The sequence below is a fragment of the Asterias rubens genome, chromosome 3, assembly GCF_902459465.1.
Source record: "Asterias rubens chromosome 3, eAstRub1.3, whole genome shotgun sequence".
Taxonomy (NCBI): domain Eukaryota; kingdom Metazoa; phylum Echinodermata; class Asteroidea; order Forcipulatida; family Asteriidae; genus Asterias; species Asterias rubens.
The window spans coordinates 18,566,039-18,589,259 of NC_047064.1; the positions used below are offsets into that span (position 1 = coordinate 18,566,039).

A 23,221-nucleotide genomic window follows, 5' to 3' on the forward strand; every position below is an offset into this window, starting at 1 on the left:
ATGTTAACAGTGTGAGCTTATACGCACTCTGGTTGAAACTAGTGGGAGTGACTACATATTAATATTGCTCATGTCTGTAATTTCCCATCTCTAATTATAGACTGCTGGCTTTTGAAGTGTGTTAAAGGCGAAGTACGACATTGGTTATTGTGAGAGGAAAATGTGACCACACTGGTTATAAATATAGCGTTCACAATTATAGGAATACGTCTGTCTGACTGTCAGCGTCGCGGAAGAAGCATTGAAGTATAGGGCCTACCTATACAGATCACTTCTGATGCCTGTCGATTGGCATTTCAAAATAAAAATGCTAAGAAGATGCACTTAAGCAATCTTTGGTACCATTGTTCGTTGTTTTAATTAAAACATGACTAATTATTGATCGATAAATAGACACATGATGGTTGTATGATAATGTGAAGTGCTCCATTTGATTTTGAACGAGTGAAACACAAAACCCACAAACGAAACTAGGATGAGCTTGCCCTTTAAGTCACATAATTATCAACATTGACCTCTTGTGACCCCATACTTAGATCAACATCATGGGCTTGTTTGATGTAGAGCTTGCATGAACCGTATAGTGGTGTGACTGTACATGCACCCAGTAAGTCCAAAGTTTTCAAACCTACGTGATAGAATCGAGAAGAGAACCAGTATGAATCCTCGGGGTTGCGGGATGCATCATTTTTTCTGAAGAGGCTTTTTTTTAAACCTGAGTCAGTCGGCAAATAAAAGCATTTCAAAATTTATATTTTTATTTACATGTTAAAGTTTAAAAACAGATTAACCGCACGAATATAATAATATACATGTGGATAACGGTGTTGTATATGTCTCTCACCGGTCTTGGTCTCCCCCTCGACACTCTGGTCTTGGTCTTGGACATGCCTGTCTTGATCTTGTCTTGGGTGTACCGGTCTTGACTACAACACTGGTAGATACGTCTACTGCGTTGACATTATAGATAGGGCCCATAGAGGGAAAACTTGCATGTCTGTAGGTCTCCCAAACTATCAAAGGAAACCCCACCCTTGGTAATTGGCTTTTATACAGCCTATTATATACACCCCGGTAGAAATATGCAGGCTACGTTATTTACAAACTCACATTTATTATATTTAGGGATCTTTTTGTTCATTGGTGCTTTTTCAACATGATTCTAGGAAACTGTCTGCAAAGGTAAAATTACAGCATATACATATTCTTTTTCAAGTTGTATTAAACTTGTTTTACAATAATTAGTACAATGAGTCCCATACCTGATTGAGAAGTCTGATACAAAATGTTTACAACTCAAAACAGCAATCATGAAACAAACTGTAGCGAATGGTTCAGCCTTTCAATAAAGACCAGTTTGCTAACAATATCCATTGACTTTTGACATCCTTAAAATAACTAGAGTATACAAACCGGTAACTAGGTAGGTTCATAGATGTGTAAATACTTAAAAACATTCATGACCATTGACCATAACAGCTTACAAGAAAAAAATGCAGCCGTTGATGTAAACATTATTTTAAGAAAGGATTCCCTTCGAGGTTATGGTTTGAAAATTTGTTTAAACTGAAACATTTGAAGCTGAGAAACGATTCTTGCATGAACCGTTTCTCAGATGTCTGAGGATTGATGTCCGTTTGCGAACTGTGGTAAGAGATGCAGTTGGTACCCGCTGTCATCTCTCTTAACGTGGATGGATTTGACTTTCATGTGAATATACTGGGGACATTTTCGGCGGCCCTCTCAACAAGTAGACATTGACAAATCAGCTGAACCTTTTATATTGTCCCTTTTTTTTCCGTCATAACTTCGGGCCTTTGTCGCACGGCCACGACCCTGCCGTTTTTTGTTTTAGCTATTGCGGATACGTGGTTATCTACGCCTTATTATTCGGTGAGCGCTGAAAATTGTACTCTTAACCGATTTACCGCATGGTTGTTGAACTCATGCTTCTTTAGTGCTTCTTTGACAAGAGAATACGGTCATCAATAATATCTTAAAACATTGTGCTGTTTTTAGTAATGTTTTCAAAAATGAAATTTGACAGCCTTAATGAATAAAAAATGACACACAGGTTAATAATTATATGCTTTTGAAAATAAAATGGAGATGGCACTCACAGGCTTTCGTAAAATTAAACGGTTTACTCGACCTTTTCTTCTATAAGAAGAGGTCCTCCTCATTTAACTAAGTCCGGTACTTGGGTACTTTTTGTAACACAAACTACAATGTCAACAGAATTTACATTAAACGGGCACAGTTTGAGGTGCTGAAGTTTTTGAGAAGAGAGTACAATGTCACGAAAGTAATTGTTGTCTCAGTTTTAACTTATATAGCCTAAAACGTATTTCAGTAAATACCATAACTGGTTAAAACCTTTACGTGCTGAAATAATGTTCGTGATTTAGGTCAAATCAGGGGGGCGTACACGCGTTTCACAATTTTATTTTAATGTTACCTCCTTTAAAGCTCAGTAGAATCAGTTACTGTTACGTACTATTAATAGAAAGAGTAATTAAACTGGTGCGTTTAGTGATGGTTCCAGTAGTAACAGTAATTCATCGCCCAAACGTTTTTTTGCTGAATGGCGCCCTCTTTTTGTGGTTGATGACATGAAAGCCAGACACCCAGACTCCATGAGCACTAACTGATGCTAAGCTTAGGTGGGTATCTGCTTATCCGCGCACGTGTGCTCCTTACTGTTTACTTGACTAAGTGGTGGGCGGCAATGGAACTGTCAGGAAATGGTTTGGGCTGAATCCGAAAGGTAAGTGAGTAACTGAAGTAATTGTTTGTTCGTTAGTTTGTTTGTTTTGTTAAGATGATGTGCAAGTCGTTCCTATACATTTGCTGAACAACATAATACATAATTGCTAAACCAAAGTTCAAGCACGACAGGAGTCAAAAATTGTGCAATACATGACAGGTTAGACCAGAGTTGTTGAGCGCAATCTTTAAAGATGGTCTTTTTGAAATTTGCGCAAGCCTGTTTTAAAGTTTGCATGTGCTTAATTTTTTTAACTGAAGTGTGCCTGTTATATCCAGAAATTGCGCGGCTGGGATACAAATTGTACAGGAACTACACAGTTTGCGTTACAAACAATATGACAAAGATCGCGCAGTGTTCAAAGTTTGCGTCCGAGCTACCCCTGCTAAAACTTTAAAATCATGCACCCTTTTGTTGACAAAGCTGGAAATCGAACCAAGTAGTGACGCCCTCTGTTGTTTGAATTGATCCATTTGGTGCGACCTACCAACGATGGATAGTGACTCATTATGTAGACTGGGCCCCTGTCTTTATCCGCAAGCATAAAGACAGATCCCTTCAGGCAGATCCAGTGATTCCATTGGATACACTGATATTGGATAAACGTGCACAGTGACATGAGCTTTTCATAGGGTGGCGTTTTATTTATTTTTTAGGACGAACGTGTGCAGATAATTACCCACGTTCGTCCTGGAAAAAACCCCCGCCACACTCCGGGGTCGACCATGGGAAGCTTAACGAACGCACCCATAGATGCCCAAACACTCCTATCACGTCCACCATCCATAGAGTTTGACTGCGTATCTCTATGTGAAATGAATGTATATCAAGGGTAAATATACACGCCGGTTTGGAGGCAGGTCTCTGGCGGTATTCACGAGCCTCGAAGTGTGACGTCAGATGTTCAGGCTACTGTTGTTGGAATTGGTTCATGCGAAGGTCTTGAAACCAAGACTAGCTTTTACTTGGGTGCTGTCTGACCAAGTCAAAAGTAAAAAGGATTACAGCACCAATGGATCTAATGGCTACATTGGCTGGTATAAGTATTCTGGCTGGTGGTAAGCGAGATTGTTTGTGCTTAGTTACTTTGTGTGCATAATCAGCTACAACCTGAAATTGGACCTTATAATTATTATCTTATTAATCTCCTGACACACAATTTAATAAACAGGAAAATATTAAAAGACATTATGGACATGAATAAAACATGGCTGTTAAGGTTTCAACCAGGTTTCTCGTCTCACTAAACCCGGAAGCGTACAAACCATTTTCATTAGTACGACAGATCCTGTGAACTATATTTTTATGAAAGAAGGTAGCTTTGTATTTTCAACAAATTTTGACCGTAATTTATGTTGTTTTGGGGGGTTCGTTTAGCCAAATTGCACTAAAACAGTGTTTCATCCATGGGACCATCTTATTTACAAGAAACAAAAATGATCTTTGAAATCAGTGTATTTTTTTTTCTTTTATTCATTTATTTAGCCATTAATTGTATTTACTTCAAGTTACAATATTTACAGTGTTAACAAACAAGTTTAAAGAATTTCTGAAAAAAATGTAAAGATATTTCAGGTCACAGTTGTCATGTGTTTCCTAAAAGTAAGTGACATGTGTAGAGCTCCATACAATGGGTGAATATACACATCTAAAATACATAATGTAACATGGAACACATACCACATTTTTCTATATTAATAGACTGTGAACAAAACATAGTAACAATAGAAAGTATTGAGTATACAGTGCTAACACACATCGGTGTATGGGTAAAAACAAACACAATCAAAAACACACCATTTATAATATCAATGCATGTAATGCTTTTAAAACAGTAAAACCAGTGACGGGGTTTTTCACTATTTTTTAGTGAAATGTCAAACAAAACAAAGTCACGGGACAAAATGACTAAAGTAAAATGTGTAAAGCTTATGTTGTTTTTGTATGATAGCATGAAGTTTACGTATGGAATGAAATATCCTAGATATTAATGTGTTTAGTTGCAGTGTCCTAAGCGGTACGTCTTTGCTCCGTTAGTTCATAATAGAAAAATACATTCTTTAAAACCATATTAATTAATGTCAACTAAAACACCATCAACCAACCTGTTAATTTATCATAGTATTAAGTGAACATGCTTATTATGTGTCTGCTGCCTATATTTACCCAGCTATAAATCAAAATAATTACAAAGAAAGTTTCAGGAGACTATTCTTGAGTAGGCCTGTTTCGCCATAATTATGTACAACAGTTTCACGATCAAATGACTTTCCCCGAAAAAAAAGTTTTGTGTTCGAAACAAATCCATAGAATGCATTTTGAATAAGAGTTCTGGTGGATTGAGTTTAATAATTATAATAACTAAGCATACTATTTACAAAAAACCTTTATAAGTAATATTAATCGAACTTCTCTCTTTCTCTGTTTTTTTTTTTTTTTTTACACGTGATTACACAAAGCATGCTTTGTCATGCCCACATGATACTACTGTGGTCCTAATAATTTCATACTCTCAAACATTTAGATTAGTTTTATAAAGCCCATTTTATACAGCGAATAGTTTTTTGTTTTAGGTTTGAAACAGAATCTCCACTGAATGGAGATAAGTTGTTTCTTGTTATCACACTGTTGATTGTTCCTCATCAAAGACGGCTTTCATTTGGTGTAATTTGAACTACATAGTTGCCTCTTCATAGAACAAGAGGAAAACAAATTAACATCTTTTTATCATGAGACATTTTGGAGAGAGAGAGATAGATCTACATAATTTGTAATTTCTTGTTGTGTTGAAATAAATTCCTTACGTTTTGATACATTTCGGTTCTAGTATTATTCAAAACTGGGGCCCAATTTCATGGCTCTGCTTACCGTAAGCACAGAATCGGCGCTTGATACGGAAGCAGGGAATTCTGTGCTTACGGCAAGCGTACTTCACGGGTTAGCGGCGAATTTTGGCTTCCGCGCGTGCGAACTCCACGTTAGTCTACGCTACAAGACGTAAGCTGGGAACCGTGGTTGTAAGGGCAGAATTTGGCAGAAGCAGGGCAATGAAATTGGGCCCGGGTCGTATGAAGTGAGTGAAATTGTGTTCATGACCACACTTCGCTTATGTAGCTACACTGAGGAATCCTTTACAAAATATTAATCCTAAATACAGGATACAATGATGTGATTTGTTTGTGAATGTCTCATGTCGTTTATGTTTGTGTAAATTTTGTGTAAATTGGGTCGAACAGATCAGTTGAATTTTAAAAAATATAAAAACGAGAAACTTTTTCATTTATATTTGTTGACAGCTATTTGTTGACAGCTGTTTACAGCTATATCGATCTACATAATATAATGAAACAGCTTTTCATTAAGTTCAAGCTCCACTCATCAATTCTACGCTTTTCTTTGTGCAGAAGTGTCCCCAATTTCTATCTCGCTCTAAACTTCATTATAGGTCATTTTAGGTGAAGTATTCTCCTTGGTCTTCATGTACATTATTACAAACTGTGTCTGCTATTGTAACGTTGTCAATCTGAAACCTGGAAATTGATCGTTGCTACTCCCAATCAATGCGTTTACTGGTTTTTTTTCTAAGATCATTTATGTGTTGTCTTTATGAACCAATGGGTTTTCATTTAACGTGTCACGATTCTGTGATAAATAAAAAGGGTAGACGCCCAAAAAATTGTTTTTTCTATTACTAACTTACCCTGTTGGGTACATGTGATTGTGTCCCCATCAGTCTGATTGATATTGATCCATTCAACATGTGTGCCCTGATCTGCACTAAGATGTTGGATTCTTTTAGGATAAAGTACATAGATATCGCCCCCTGTGTCACAACATAACCCTTTATCACATTCGGTAATTGTGGTTTCAATTTTCTTATTACCTTGATAATCAACAATTATGAGCTTCTTATTGCAAGTATAAATGATTCTCTGGTTACTCACGGCCATGTACTTATCAATCCCTGGAGCAGACAGTGTTCTGATGAGGGATCCATCGGGGTTGTGTAGAGAAACCTCTCCCTTGTCTTTATAACCCACTGCTATCAGATTGTTCTCATCTACTGCAAGGCATGTGGGTTTACTGCCAGACTCTTTACCTGGAGTGAACTGATGAAGAAGCTGAAACTCCTTGTTCAATGTCTTGACATTAGGATTGTCTAGAACAATGAGATGGTCTTCATTATTTACTGCAATAGCAGTGGGTCTGGATATATCTTTACACTTAATTTGTGAGATTGTTTTAAAATCCTTGCCAAGTTGGCGCAGTATGTTAATTTGTGAACTCGATACAGTTACAATATCACCGGTGGAATAGGATGACATACAGCGAGCAGGCACTTCCACTTCACACATTAATTCCCAGTTTTCTTTGTTAAGAAGTGTCCCAAGTTCAACCTCATTCTCAACTTCACAAAAAGCAATAAAAGAGAGGTCATAGGTCAACTCTTCTTCTTGGTCTTCATGTACAATGACATCATGTTCATATTTGTTGAAAAATTCTTGTCTGTTCTTTAAGATTTCCAGACGATTGTTATTAGTCATTATGCCGTGAGTGTGAGACATTGTCTTCTCTGCAAATTGCAATTTTGCCAGATTCTTTTCCTTTTTTTGGTACATCAATTTGGCACTTTGTTTTAATCTTATTTCTTCTCGTCTAGTTTGTTCAAGTTTCTGTTCTGTATGATAAGAAATATTATTATTTGTTTCTTGAAACAAGCAGCTCAGTCTCTTGCGCATTGCAGCTATATTGAATTTGCTTTTTTGCAATTGTGCGACACCATTGCTTGCTTCAGTTTGACAAATTTCAACAGCTGTTAATAAATCAGTCAGATTGTGCATTGGCTGTTTATGCTGTTGAACGGCACAGAGTTTACAAGTGAGTTGCTCACACGTCATACAGTAGAGGCAGAGCTCTTGAATGGGATGGATGTCACATCTTGAGATGTTCATCTTTGATTCAGTTTGGGTTTCATCAACTTCTTGCAATTCAGCCAAAGTTTTGATCTCATGATTCTTCAGTGCAGCTAAACGTTGGTGTGCTTTATGACACTCCAGACAGAGATAATGTTCACAATTAAAACATTGTGAAATTGCCGCGTTTTCCTCATCACAAGCCTGACACATGACCTTTGACTCTTCACCTTGTGGAAGCTGTTCCTGTTTGTTGACCTCCTCCACTAGGGCAATCAGTAGGTAGTTGCTTTGTAATCCAGTCACTCCATCGAGTGGTAAGATGGTTTCTTTCTGGCACAGAGGACATTTTAGTTTATTAGTGTCAGGATTTTGAGTTTTCTTCAGTTCTTGGAGACATTTGAGGCAGTAACTGTGTGAGCAATCCAGGTTTTTGGGTTGATTGTAACGAGTGCAGCAGATGGAACACTCCAAGTGTCCCAGTATGACTTTACTGAGCAGTGGATCTGTTGAAACTCCTTCCGCCATCTTGAAATTGTGATCTGAAGAGATTTATAACGATATAGAAAAACATTTTGAAAACAAATTTAAAGCATTTGTACTTTTTGTGACACAAAACACATTGTCCACAGATTTCCATTAAACTTATTCAGTTTGAAAGATTACTTGCTGAGGTGCTGTAGATTTTGAGAAACGAGTAAAACAATGGCACGAACATAATTTCCGTCTCAGTTTTACCATGTAAAAACGTATTTACCAGTTATGGTATATCAGGGAGGTTTCGCACGGATACACATACGCATACATTTAGCTATCCGTAACCGTTAGCAGCCTTTCTGTTATTTTGCAATCCCACAGTTTTGGTGGCGCTTTTTTCGACACTATGCACTAAACTTTTCGTCTTTTAAAGTCTTTAGAAATCTAAAAAAATTACACGTTCATGTTCAATGATTCTTTTTAAAACCAGTATAAAAGCTGGAAGTTCACGTGTTTTTTACGGCTTAAAAAAAAAAGATATGTTAACAATTAAATACGAGAACGATTTAGAGTTTTGCAAAATGGAAAAGTCCTTATGGTTTGCAGCAGTCTTTCTAGAACACTTGTGGTGATTCTGAAAAGAACCAAATGGTCGTTTATAAACCATCGATGTTTATAAACCTGTTTCCTTTATGTCACACCAACACTTTCAAATGTGGCTGCCTGGTCACCTAAGAGCAATCAACTCAACAACAGAAATTGTGTCAAAAAAATAAAATAAATATAAATAGGTTGAAAACAAACTAGGATAAAGGAGAAGCGATAACCCGTGATGCCCTTTGTGTTAATTCGACCCGGGATAACGTGGTATTTGCTTTTACCATACTAAAAGTTTGTCTGTACACAGGTTAGGGAAAAAAACAAAATTAAGCAAAGCTTAATGACATTTATGGACGCTGGTCGTTGATCATTTACAATAGGCAAAGATCAAACTAAGGCAGTGGGGGAAAAATAAAGTAACAAACTAACTATGCCTAAAACTTGTGCCAGCTAATGGGTGGTTACATAACCTGTAAGAATTGGTAAAGCAAAATACAAAGGCGGTGATTAAGGAACTGAAGTACGAAGCAGTAAGGCTTGGTTGCCATTAATGGAACCGGTATGGGAATTTCCCCGCTTTTCCCCTTGAAGGGTTTTTCCGGGTTTTTTGCCCATCCCATCTTAAGCAAATAAGTGTAGTACTTGTTGAATGTCGAGTGTACAAGATAGTGATATGCTTCAAACATAATAATAAAATAATAATAATAAGACTTATAATGCGCACATATCCACCCTGCTGGGTGTTCAAGGCGCAGTAAAACCAAAAACAAAACAAAAACAAAACACAACACAAAGAAAAACAGACACAACAAAATTAGTCATTGAAAAACTGTGACATAAGATAAGTTTTGACAAGAGACTTGAATTTTGCAGTACAAAGACAAGATCGAAGATTAAGTGGTAGAGAGTTCCAGATGCGTGGAGCGGCTGAAGAAAAAGACCTGTCACCCTATGAGTGTCGAGACTTGGGTTCAATGAGGAGAAGCATAGAACTTGATCGAAGATTCCTTGATGGAGTGTAAACTTGAAGCAGTTCAGAAATATAGTGGGGAGCCTTGCCATTAAGAGCTTTGTGGACAATGAGCATCAGCTTGAAGATGATTCGTTGAGAGATAGGGAGCCAGTGTAGTTGTTTCAGAATGGGGGTGATAGAACAGGATTTTCTAGACAGTGTCACAATGCGGGCAGCAGTATTTTGGAGCCGTTGAAGTCGGGAAATCTGGTTGTTAGGAAGACTGTAGAGAAGAGCATTGACGTTGTCAAGACGAGACGAGAAGTAACAAATGCGTGAATGACCTTTTCAGTGGCACTTTTGTCCAAGTACTTGCGAATCTTACCTATATTCCTGATGTGATATGATGACAAACGAACAATGTTGTTGATGTGTGGCTGAAGTGTCATCGATGAATAAAAAATAACCCCTAAGTTATTCACCGACAGCGCGCGCACCGACTCACCTGACTTATTCTCCGGGGCGGTGAGTGGACTATAAGTCAGGTGAGTCGGTGCGCGCGCTGTCGGTGAATTGGCCGCGGTGTGCGTGAAAAGGAAACGAGAAACGTCTTGCACCAAGACTAGTCCTCCAACTAAAGTATTGAAACAAACAGTTGGTTCCAACTAAACGCAAACAATCCCTGTGGATATGAGAGTCCTTTTAAGAAATGCTGATACAAATACATTGTGCACACAAATCGTCTTTCCATTCAAAGGCATTTGTACACTAATATTGATGTTTTGAAGAGAAGAAATGGTGATTGAAATGTCCAGTCTTTTTCCGCAGCGAAGACTTACCTTTTGACACAGAATCAAGTCCCTTTTCTAAACACAGATATCTCCCTGTCTTGTGGTGTATTAGTCAACTATGTCTTGTCGCTGCTGACGTTATAAGTGTGAGCTTACACGCACTCTGGTTGAAACTAGTGGGGCTATGGGAGTGTCTGCATTGTTGCTCATGTCTGTAATTCCCCATCTCTATTTATAGATTGCTGGCTATCGAAGTGTGTTGTTAAAGGCGAAGTACGACATCGGTTATTTTGAGGGGTGACCACACTGGTTATAAATATATTGTTCACAGTTATAGAAATAAGTCTGTCTGACTGTCAGAGTCGCGGAATGAGCGTAGGGCCTACAATACCTATACAAATCACTTCTGATGCATGTCGATTGGCATTTAAAAATAAAAATGCTAAAAGATGCAATTAAGCAATCTCTGGTGAAACATCATTGTTCGTTGTTTTCGTTAAAACATGACTATTGTTAGATAAATAGACACAGGGTGGTTGTATGATGTTTGATTGAAAACTAAGGATAATATTGCTCTGTTTGATTTCGAACGAGTGAAAAACAAAACCCACAAACGAAACAAGAATAAACTTCCCCTTTAAGTCACATGATTCTTAACATTGACCTCTTGTGACCTTATACTGGATCAACATTATGGGCTTGCAGTGTTTGATGTGCTTGCATGACATGTATAGTGATGTGACTGTACATGCACATAGTACGTCCAAAGTTCTCTCAAACCAACTAACTTTGTTTAGAATCAAGAATGTGATTCCTGTTTTGCGGGGATCGCTTCATTTTTCTGAAGAGCCTTTTTTGAACCTGAGTCAGTCGACAAATAAAGCATTTCAAATCTTGCAATTATTATTTATACATTAATTAAAAGTGTGAACACAGATTAACCACACGAATATATGTAGACTCAGTCTACTGCGTTGACACTATTGAGTAGGACCCAGAGAGGGAAAACCTGCATGTCTGTAGGTCTCCCAAACTATCAAAGGAAACCCACCCTTGGTAATTGGCTTTTATACAGCCTATATACACACCCCGGTAGAAATGTGCAGGGTACGGTATTTACAAGTGACACCACTTTTGTTCAAACTCACATATATTTTGGGATCTTTATTGTTCAATGATGCTTTTTCAACATGATTCTAGGAAACTGTCTGCAACGGTAAAATTACAGCATACACATATTCTTTTCCAAGTTGTATTTAATGTTTTACAATAATTAGTACAATGAGTTCCATACCTGATTGAGAAATCTAATACAACATGTTTACAACTCAAAACAGCGATCATGAAACAAACTGTAGCGAATGGTTTAGCCTTTCAATAAAGAGCAGTTTGCCAACAATATCCATTGACTTTTGACATCCTTTAAATAACTAGAGTATACAAACCGGTAACTTGGTAGGTTCATAGATGTGTAAATACTTAAAAACATTAATGACCATTGACCATAACAGCTTACAAGAAAAAAAATGCAGCCGTTGATGTAAAAATTATTTTAAGAAAGGATTCCCTTCGAGGTTATGGTTTGAAAATTTGTTTCAACTGAAACATTTGAAGCTGAGAAACGATTCTTGCATGAACCGTTTCTCAGATGTCTGAGGATTGATGTCCGTTTGCGAACTGTGGTAAGAGATGCAGTTGGTACCCGCTGTCATCTCTCTTAACGTGGATGGATTTGACTTTCATGTGAATATACTGGGGACATTTTCGGCGGCCCTCTCAACAAGTAGACACTGACAAATCAGCTGAACCTTTTACATTGTCCCTTTTTTTTCCGTCATAACTTCGGGCCTTTGTCGCACGGCCACGACCCTGCCGTTTTTTTGTTTTAGCTATTGCGGATACGTGGTTATCTACGCCTTATTATTCGGTGAGCGCTGAAAATTGTACTCTTAACCGATTTACCGCATGGTTGTTGAACGCATGCTTCTTTAGTGCTTCTTTGACAAGAGAATACGGTCATCAATAATATCTTAAAACATTGTGCTGTTTTTAGTAACAAAATGTTTTCAAAAATGAAATTTGACAGCCTTAATAAATAAAAAATAGACACACAGGTTAATAATTATATGCTTTTGAAAATAAAAAGGAGATGGCATTCACAGGCTTTCGTAAAATTAAACGGTTTTCTCCTTTTCTTCTATAAGAAGAGGTCCTCCTCATTTAACTAAGTCCGGTACTTGGGTACATTTTGTAACAGAAAACTACAATGTCCACAGAATTTACATTAAATGGGCACAGTTTGAGGTGCTGAAGTTTTTGAGAAGAGAGTACAATTTCACGAAAGTAATTGTTGTCTCAGTTTTAACTTATATAGCCTAAAACGTGTTTCAGTAAATACCATAACTGGTTAAAACCTTTACGTGCTGAAATAATGTTCGTGATTTAGGTCGTATCAGGGGGGCGTGCACGCGTTTCACAATTTTATTTTAATGTTACCTCCTTTAAAGCTCAGTAGAATCAGTTACTGTTACGTACTATTAATAGAAAGAGTAATTAAACTGGTGCGTTGAATGCAAAATGGTTACAGTAGTAACAGTAATTCATCGCCCAAACGTTTTTTTTGCTGAATGGCGCCCTCTTTTTGTGGTTGATGACATGAAAGCCAGACACCCAGACTCCATGAGCACTAACTGATGCTAAGCTTAGGTGGGTATCTGTTTATCCGCGCACGTGTGCTCCCACTTGACGAAGTGGTGGGCGGCAATGGAACTGTCAGGAAATGGTTTGGGCTGAATCCGAAAGGTAAGTGAGTAACTGAAGTAATTGTTTGTTCGTTAGTTTGTTTGTTTGTAAAGATGATGTGCAAGTCGTTCCTATACATTTGCTGAACAACATAATACATAATTGCTAAACCAAAGTTCAAGCACGACAGGAGTCAAAAATAGTGCAATACATGACAGGTTAGACCAGAGTTGTTGAGCGCAATCTTTAAAGATGGTCTTTTTGAAATTTGCGCAAGCCTGTTTTGAAGTTTGCATGTGCGCAATTTTTTTAACTGAAGTGTGCCTATTATATCCAGAAATTGCGCAGCTGGGATACAAATTGTACAGGAACTACACAGTTTGCGTTACAAACAATTATGACAAAGATCGCGCAGTGTTCAAAGTTTGCGTCCGAGCTACCCCTGCTAAAATTTTAAAATCATGCACCCTTTTGTTGACGAAGCTGGAAATCGAACCAAGTAGTGACGCCCTCTGTTGTTTGAATTGATCCATTTGGTGCGACCTACCAACGATGGATAGTGACTCATTATGTAGACTGGGCCCCTGTCTTTATCCGCAAGCATAAAGACAGATCCCTTCTGGCAGATCCAGTGATTCCATTGGATACAATGATATTGGATAAACGTGCACAGCGACATGAGCTTTTCATCGGGTGCGTTCGTTTAGCTTCCCTGGGTCGACCCCGGTGTGTGGCGTTTTATTTATTTTTTAGGACGAACGTGTGCAGATAATTACCCACGTTCGTCCTGGAAAAAAACCCCGCCACACTCCGGGGTCGACCCAGGGAAGCTAAACGAACGCACCCATAGATGCCCAAACACTCCTATCACGTCCACCATCCATAGAGTTTGACTGCGTATCTATATGTGAAATGATCGTATGTCAAGGGTAAATATACACGCCGGTTTTGAGGCAGGTGTCTGGCGTTATTCACGAGCCTCGAAGTGTGACGTCAGATGTTCAGGCTACTGTTGTTGGAATTGGTTCATGCGAAGGTCTTGAAACCAAGACTAGCTTTCACTTGGGTGCTGTCTGATCAAGTCAAAAGTAAAAAGGATTACAGCACCAATGGATCTAACGGCTACATTGGCTGGTATAAGTATTCTGGCTGGTGGTAAGCGAGATTGTTTGTGCTTAGTTACTTTGTGTGCATAATCAGCTACAACCTGAAATTGGACCTTATAATTATTATCTTATTAATCTCCTGACGCACAATTTAATAAACAGGAAAATATTAAAAGACATTATGGACATGAATAAAACATGGCTGTTAAGGTTTCAACCAAACAAATTTCATTAGTACGACCAATCCTGTGAACATTATTTTTATGAAAGAAGGTAGCTTTATATTGTCAACAAATTTTGACCGTAATTTATGTTGTTTTGGGGGGGTTCATTTAGCCAAATTGCACTAAACAGTGTTTCATCCATGGGACCATATTATTTACAAGAAACAAAAATGATCTTTGAAATCAGTGTAATTGTTTTTCTTTTATTCATTTATTTAGCCATTAAATGTCTTTACTTCAAGTTATAATATTTACAGTGTTAACAAAAAAGTTTAAAGAATTTCTGAAAAAAATGTAAATGTAAAGATAAGTCACAGCTGTCATGTTTTCCTAAAAGTAAGTGACATGTGTGGAGTCCATACAATGGGTCAATATACACATCTAAAATATATAATGTAACATGGAACACATACCACATGTTTCTATATTAATAGACTGAACCAAACAATAGTAACAATAGAAAGTACTGAGTATACAGTGCTAACACACATCGGTGTATGGGTAAAAACAAACACAACCAAAAACACACCATTTATAATATCAATGCATGTAATGCTTTTAAAACAGTAAAACCAGTGACGGGGTTTTTCACTATTTTTTAGTGAAATGTCAAACAAAACAAAGTCACGGGACAAAATGACTGAAGTAAAATGTGTAAAGGCTTATGTTGTTTTTGTATGACAGCATGAAGTTTACGTATGGAATGAAATATCCTATAAATTAATGTGTTTAGTTGCAGTGTCCTAAGCGGTACGTCTTTGCTCCATTAGTTCATAATAGAAAAATACATTCTTTAAAACCATATTAATTAATGTCAACTAAAACACCATCAACCAACCTGTTAATTTATCATAGTATTAAGTGAACATGTTTGTTATTATTATTTTTTTCAATATAAAATATTGCCTCTAATGTGTCTGCTGCCTATATTTACCCAGCTATAAATCAAAATAATTACAAAGAAAGTTTCAGGAGACTATTCTACATCTTTTTATCATGAGACATTGTGGAGAGAGAGATAGATCTACATTATGTAATTTCTTATTATGTTGAAATAAATTCCCAATTTGATACATTTCGGTTTTAGTATTAATCAAAACTGGGGCCCAATTTCATGGCTCAGCTTAACGTAAGCACAGAATCGGCGCTTACGGAAGCAGGGAATTCTGTGCTTACGGCAAGCGTACTACACGGGTTAGCGGCGAATTTTGGCTTCCGCGCGTGCGAACTCCACGTTAGTCTACGCTTACAAGACGTAAGCTGGGAATCGTGATTGTAAGGGAAGAATTTGGCAGAAGCAGGGCAATGAAATTGGGCCCGGGTCGTATGAAGTGAGTGAAATTGTGTTAATGACCACACTTCGCTTATGTAGCTACACTGAGGAATCCTTTACAAAATATTAATCCCAAATACAGGATACAATGATGTCATTTTGTTTGTGAATGTCTCATGTCGTTTATGTTTGTTTTAATTTTATGTAAATTGGGTCGAACAGATCAGTTGAATTTTAAAAAATATAAAAACGAGAAACTTTTTCATTTATATTTGTTGACAGCTATTTGTTGACAGCTGTTTACAGCTATATCGATCTACATAATATAATGAAACAGCTTTTCATCAAGTTCAAGTTCCACTCATCATTTCTACGCTTTTCTTTGTGCAGAAGTGTCCTTAATTTCAATCTCGCTCTAAACTTCATTATATGTCATTATAAGTGAAGTATTCTCCTTGGTCTTCATGTACATTATTACAAACTGTGTCTGCTATTGTAACGTTGTCAATCTGAAATCTGGGGAATGTTGATCATTGCTATTCCCAATCAATGTGTTTACTGGAATTCTTTTCGGAGACCATTTATGTGTTGTCTTTATGAAATGATGGGTTTTCATTTAACGTGTCAGGATTCGGTGATAAATAAAGTGGGTAAAAGTTTCCCACAAAAAAGACTTGTTCGCTATTACTAACTTACCCTTTTGGGTACATGTGATTTTGTTCACATCAGTCTGATTGATATTGATCCATTCAACATGTGTGCCCTGATCTGCACTAAGATGTTGGATTCTTTTAGGATAAAGTACATAGATATCGCCCCCTATGTCACAACATAACCCTTTATCACATTCGTTAATTGTGGTTTCAACTTTCTTATTACCCTGATAATCAATAAATATGAGCTTCTTATTGCAAGTATAAATTATTCTCTGGTTACTCACGGCCATGTATTCATCAATCCCTGGAGCAGACAGTTTTCTGATGAGGGATCCATCGGGGTTGTGAAGAGAAACCTCTCCCTTGTCTTTATAACCCACTGCTATCAGATTGTTCTCATCTACTGCAAGGCATGTGGGTTCACTGCCAGACTCTTTACCAGGAGTGAACTGATAAAGAAGCTGAAACTCCTTGTTCAATGTCTTGACATTAGGATTGTCTAGAACAATGAGATGGTCGTCATTATTTACTGCAATAGCAATGGGTTTGGATATATCTTTACACTTAATTTGTGAGATTGTGTTAAAATCCTTGTCAAATTGGCGCAGTATCTTAATTTGTGAACTCTTTACAGCTACAATATCACCGGTGGAATAGGATGACAAACACCCAGCATCAGCTTCCACTTCACTCATTAATTCCCATTTTTCTTTGTTAAGAAGTGTCCCAAGTTCAAACTCATTCTCAACTTCACAAAAAGCAATAAAAGAGAGGTCATAGATCAACTCTTCTTCTTGGTCTTCATGTACAATGACATCATGTTCATATTTGTCAATCAATTCTTGTCTGTTCTTTAAGATTTCCAGACGATTCGTTTTAGTCGCTTTGCCTTGAGTGTGAGACATTGTCTTCTCTGCAAATTGCAATTTTGCCAATTTCTTATCCTTTTTTTGGTACATCAGTTTGGCATTTTGCTTTAATCTTATTTCTTCTCGTCTGATTTTTTCAAGTTTCTGTTTTGTATGATAAGAAATATGATTATTTGTTTCTTGAAACAAGCAGCTCAGTCTCTTGCGCATTGCAGCTATATTGAATTTGCTTCTTTGCAATTGTGAGACATCCTTGCTTGCTTCAGTTTGACAAATTTCAAAAGCTGTTAACAAATCAGCTAGATTGTGCATTGGTTGTTTGTGCCTTAAGTCTGCACAGAGTTTACAAGTAAGTTGCTCACACGTCATACAGTAGAGGCAGAGCTCTTGAATGGGATGGATGTCACATCTTGAGATGTTCATCTTTGATTCAGTTTGGGTTTCATCAACTTCTTGCAATTCAGCCAAAGTTTTGATCTCGTGATTCTTCAATGCAGGAAAACGTTGGTGGGCTTTCTGGCAATCCAGACAGAGATAATGTTCACAATGTAAACATCGTGAAATTTCCGCGTTTTCCTCATCACAAGCTTGACACATGACCTTTGACTCTTCACCTTGTTGACACTGTTCCTGTTTGTTTACCTCCTCCGCCAGGGCAATCAGAAGGTAGTTGCTTTGTAATCCAGTCACTCCATCGAGCGGTAAGATGGTTTATTTCTGACACAAAGGACATTTTAGTTTATTAGTGTCAGGATTTTGAGTTTTCTTAAGTTCTTGATTGTAACGAGTGCAGCAGATGGAACACTCCAAGTGTCCCTGACTGATCTTCACTGACTCTGCAGTAAAACCTTCCGCCATCTTAAAAGTTTGATCTACTGAGAGTTTACAGATATAGATTACCAGTTATTGAACAAAGTAATTAATCACAAATGGGGAATTTATCTCTGTAAAAAATTTTCCACCTTGTTTTCATTGATTAACAGTTTCTTTTGCAATTAACAACATTGTCATGTTTGATAGAAATTCAATCTTATTATAGATTGAATCCAAAGGAATATTTTTGATTGAACAAAAATGCAGTTTCAAATTCTTTTGTAAATATATTTCAAAAACTTGTATGTAGGTCTTAATATAAGAAATATCTTGGCGCCCAAGTAGTTTGTTATTTTGTGCTATGTTGAGATACACAAAGTAAGAAGATTGGTCTTTGACAATTACCAATAGTGTCCAGTGTCTTTAAGAAATTAGTAAGACAAAATGTTTGTAAAAGTAGGTCAATTCACGAGATATAACATGAGTAGTGGCTATACCTGTTTATTTTAGAGCAATCAGTCAAACCGAGCAATCTCGCTGGTTTGGATTGGCAGAGGTCGTGGGTTCGAATCCCCGCCGAGTAATAATGTGCCTATGAATGATTTATTTTCACAGAACTCGGGAAAATATTGAGTAGGCCCTCTTTACCTACGTCGCGTAAATACCAAATAGTATAAGATTGTATACACAAACCATTTTGAAGGGAAGAAATGGTGATTGAAATCTTCACTCTCTCCTCGACGAGGACTTACCTTTTGAGACAGAATCATGATCCTTTATCCTATAAGAAAACCCTAGATTTGTCCCTGTTCTTTACTGTATAAACAAACCGTAATGGAGTATGCGTACTCCACACTGTAGTTGAAACCACTGCACGTGACTATACGGAGTGCCGGCATAATGTGTCTCATGTCTGTAATTATAGAGCCGACTATGACGGCTTGAATGTTATTATGTTAAGTAGGCCTACCTACAACTCAATGCTGATGCATGTTGATTGCCATTTTATTATAAAAATGTTGTTAACTTGCACACTATGTCTGGCAAAATATCATTATTTGTCCCTCGCTATAAATATGACTGCTTAAAAAACAGTCACAACGGGATGGTTTTATGGTTTGTGTATAGAATATTAGGAGATGTGAATTGCTCCATTTCTTTGTAAAAAAATCAAACAAATCCATACTCTCCGACGAAACAATGACGCACTTTCCCTTTAGATCACATGATTTGTAACATTGACCTCTTGTGACCTCATATTGTGATCAACATCAGAGCATGGGATTGATTGTTGTATAGCTTATGATAGAGGATATAGAATCGAGAAGAGAACCATGCATGTGTGACTACTCAGGGATGCGATTGAAGTAGGGGGCATCATTTTTTCCATGAGCCATTTTTTAACCCAATTGAAATTCGCGATAATTATTTCCCTCTTTTGAAGTGTGCACGGTACAACAATAATGATACGTAGAAATGGTTGATTACTTTTACCTTCTTGAGTAGGGCCTATAGAGGGAACACTTGCACTTGATGAGTCTGTAAAGGTCTCTCAAATTATTCAATGTAACCCCACAGTTGGAAAAATGGATTTTTATACAAATTGAAATGGCGTTGGGAATGACCCCTTGTTGTTGATTAGTAACCGGTGGAGGGCGCTACACAGATTGTTTGTGCGGCTATATGGAATGACTGGGCAAGTCTTCACATATGGATTGAAACAATTCATATATTGTATTTGTATGACAACTCTTATCCAGTGGGTAACTACCTTAAGTTCTTGGAGACATTTGAGGCAGTAACTGTGTGAGCAATCCAGGTTTTGGGGTTGATTGTAACGAGTGCAACAGATGGAACACTCCAAGTGTCCCTGACTGATCTTCACTGACTCTGCAGTAAAACCTTCCGCCATCTCGAAATATATTGATTTATACCTGTATATAAAGACACATCATAATAAACAATACATAAACGTGTTTACTATGCTAACTATATGCACCGCTACTTCCTTAAAGGTACAGGGATTTACCCAACCTGAACTTTAGCAAAACAACTATTAGTAATTTCCACACATTGTATTGTATGATAAATCAAACTTAGCTTAGACACAATTTTAACGTACCGTGTACTGCTTGAAGTAGGAGAGCTAATTTGACAGGCCTTTCCTCCCGTCTTGAAACAACAGTATGTGGACGGGGCGTTGCTCGTGCCTGTGAACTCCAAGATCAATAGCGGCTATTGTTATACAAATTATAGGGCTGCATGTTTGACGTTGACCTTGCAGAAATTAACCAGTTTTTGATGTAAACTACAATGTGTATGGACTAGTGCGTGTATGTCATTTTCATTGTGATGTGGGGATACACCCATCACATTATTTTGTTTGCATAAATTGACACCATTTGGTGTTTGTTGAAAAACAAATGTATCCATGATTTTCACACTTCAAGTTTGGAGCTGAAACAAACACTTATGTAATTAATGTTTTGTAAAACATTGTGCATAAAGATAACGGATTACAATTTTCGAACATTTCTGCTTAAAAAAACCCTCAAAAAATCACAATGCAGTGACCAAATAAACCCGAATAACTGACTTCTTGGGATACATGAACCAGCTTTGAACAATGTAAACTGTCAATATTGTCTTTGCCCAGTGGATTGTTCTCTTTACCCAGGGGGTATGGGTATCCATAGACTAATAAATTGTGTACGACCAAGTCTTTGTAGCGCCAGTTTATCCTAGGTATTACTGTAGTGGATACGTTCCTTATTCTACCTCCATGTTTTTAGACCAGTCATGTAAAGTAGTCCTATAAGGGAAGTACTCTTACACGGCGCGCAGCGATGGGTTTTGTACGTAGCTCTGCCAGTTCCATGAGATGAGACTACATTAACGCGGTGTAGTACATGTTCAGGATTATTTCAAAAAGGGAAAGAGAAGCCCGAATTATTAATTATTTTAACGCCATTTTGCATATCCCCCTCCCCCGAGGAGGATTATTTTAAAAAGCGTCCATAGGAAAAGTTCATCGTTCGCCCTCTAACGGTTTTGCTGAATGGCGCCCTCTTTTTGCAGTTAATGACTTGAAAGCCAGACACCCAGACTCCATGAGCACTAACTGATGCTGAGCATAGGTGGGTATCTGTTTATCCACGCACGTGTGCTCCTTACTGTTTACTTGACTTATTGGTGGGCGGCAATGGAACTGTCAGCATGCTGTCAGGAAGTGGTTTGGGCTGAATCCGAAAGGTAAGTCAGTAACTGAAGTGTTTGTTTGTTCGTTTGTTTGTTTGTCTGTTGGTTTAGGTGATAAGTCATTCCTATACATTTTGCTGAACAACATAATTGCTAAACCAAAGTTCGAGCACGACACCAGTCAAAAAATGGTACACTATCAAAGAGTTGTTTCGCGCAATCTTTGAAGATGGCCTTTTTCGAAATTGGCGCAAGTCTGTCTCGAAGTTTGCGTGCGCGCAATTTTTGACCTGAAGTGTGCCTAATATGCATTTAAAAATTGCGTGGCAGGGACACAAAACATACACGACCTACAATGTTTGCTTTATTATGAACATTATGACAAAGATCGCACAGTGTTCAACGTTTGCGACTAGCCCTGCTCAAATTTTCAAATCATGCAAACAGAAACGGAGTTTATGTGATGTGCCTGTGGCCTGCACCCTTTTGTTGAAGCTGGGAAATCGAATAAGACCCTCTGTTGTTTGTAGCGCCCTCTGTTGTTTGATTTCATCCATTCGGTGTGACCTACTGACGATGGATATAGTGATTCATTATGTAATAGGAGACTTTCCAACGCTAGGTGGCAGCAGACATACCGGGTAAATTTCCATTGTTTTCGTAGTTCTGAACATGCGCATAATTCTGAGAACAATGGATTTACCCGGTAAGTCTGCTGCCCTCTATCGTCCCAGAAAGTCTCCCATTGGAACTGGTCTTTGCGAAGGTCTTGAAACCAAGACTCGCTTTCACTTGGGTGTTGTCTGACCGAGTCAAATGTAAAAAGGGGTACAGCGCCCATGGATCCAATGACTGCATTGGCTGGTATAAGTATTCTGGCTGGTGGTAGGTTGCTTGTGCTTAGTCATTTTGTGTGCATTATCAGCTACAACCTGAAATTGGACAGTCAGATATCATTTTTTATTCCATGTTTTAAAACTTGATTGGCTCTGCTTATGTAGGCTTTAAAGTGTGAGCAGATAATACAAAAGATAGTATCGTGGTAATTCAGCCATTACCATGACCATTACCATGTAAAACTGTTGAGATCATGAGATGTTCTCGTCTCGGCAAAGCCACTAATCCACTATACTGTAGATTGAGCTTTGTTTTGGGGATTGTTCAGATCATGAGATGTTGTCGTCTCGGCAAAGCCACTAATCCACTATACTGTAGATTGAGTTTTGTTTGGGGGATTGTTAAGATCATGAGATGTTCTCGTCTCGGCAAAGCCACTAATCCACTATACTGTAGATTGAGCTTTGTTTTGGGGATTGTTAAGATCATGAGATGTTGTCGTCTCGGCAAAGCCACTAATCCACTATACTGTAGATTGAGTTTTGTTTTGGGGATTGTTAAGATCATGAGATGTTGTCGTCTCGGCAAAGCCACTAATCCACTATACTGTAGATTGAGCTTTGTTTTGGGGATTGTTAAGATCATGAGATGTTGTCGTCTCGGCAAAGCCACTAATCCACTATACTGTAGATTGAGTTTTGTTTTGGGGATTGTTAAGATCATGAGATGTTGTCGTCTCGGCAAAGCCACTAATCCACTATACTGTAGATTGAGCTTTGTTTTTGGGATTGTTAAGATCATGAGATGTTCTTGTCTCGGCAAAGCCACTAATCCACTATACTGTAGATTGAGCTTTGTTTTTGGGATTGTTAAGATCATGAGATGTTGTCGTCTCGGCAAAGCCACTAATCCACTATACTGTAGATTGAACTTTGTTTTTGGGATTGTTATAGGGCCAAAGATGCAGATTTTATTGACACTATCTAAAAGGGGCTAGGCAAAT

The 23,221-nt window shown here is 37.8% G+C and overlaps 1 protein-coding gene across 4 annotated transcripts; it reads right to left on the minus strand.

The window, feature by feature from the left end:
- Window positions 1–5,977: 5,977 nt before the first annotated feature.
- LOC117287940 (E3 ubiquitin-protein ligase Midline-1-like) lies at window positions 5,978–19,695 on the minus strand. Of its 4 annotated transcripts, XM_033768585.1 has the most exons (3): window positions 10,549–10,606; window positions 7,911–8,222; window positions 5,978–6,926 (listed from the first exon to the last, which is right to left on the minus strand). In XM_033768585.1, exons 2-3 carry the CDS (start codon window positions 8,206–8,208, stop codon window positions 6,394–6,396), a joined length of 831 nt encoding a protein of 276 aa, XP_033624476.1. In that variant the 5' UTR covers window positions 8,209–8,222; window positions 10,549–10,606; the 3' UTR covers window positions 5,978–6,393. The 4 variants fall into 4 exon arrangements, with proteins under 4 accessions (XP_033624476.1, XP_033624475.1, XP_033624474.1 ...); XM_033768584.1 differs by lacking the exon at window positions 10,549–10,606 and adding an exon at window positions 19,678–19,695 and having other exon boundaries at window positions 5,978–8,222; XM_033768583.1 differs by lacking the exon at window positions 10,549–10,606 and adding an exon at window positions 18,936–18,992 and having other exon boundaries at window positions 5,978–8,222.
- Between the last annotated feature and the right edge of the window lie 3,526 nt (window positions 19,696–23,221).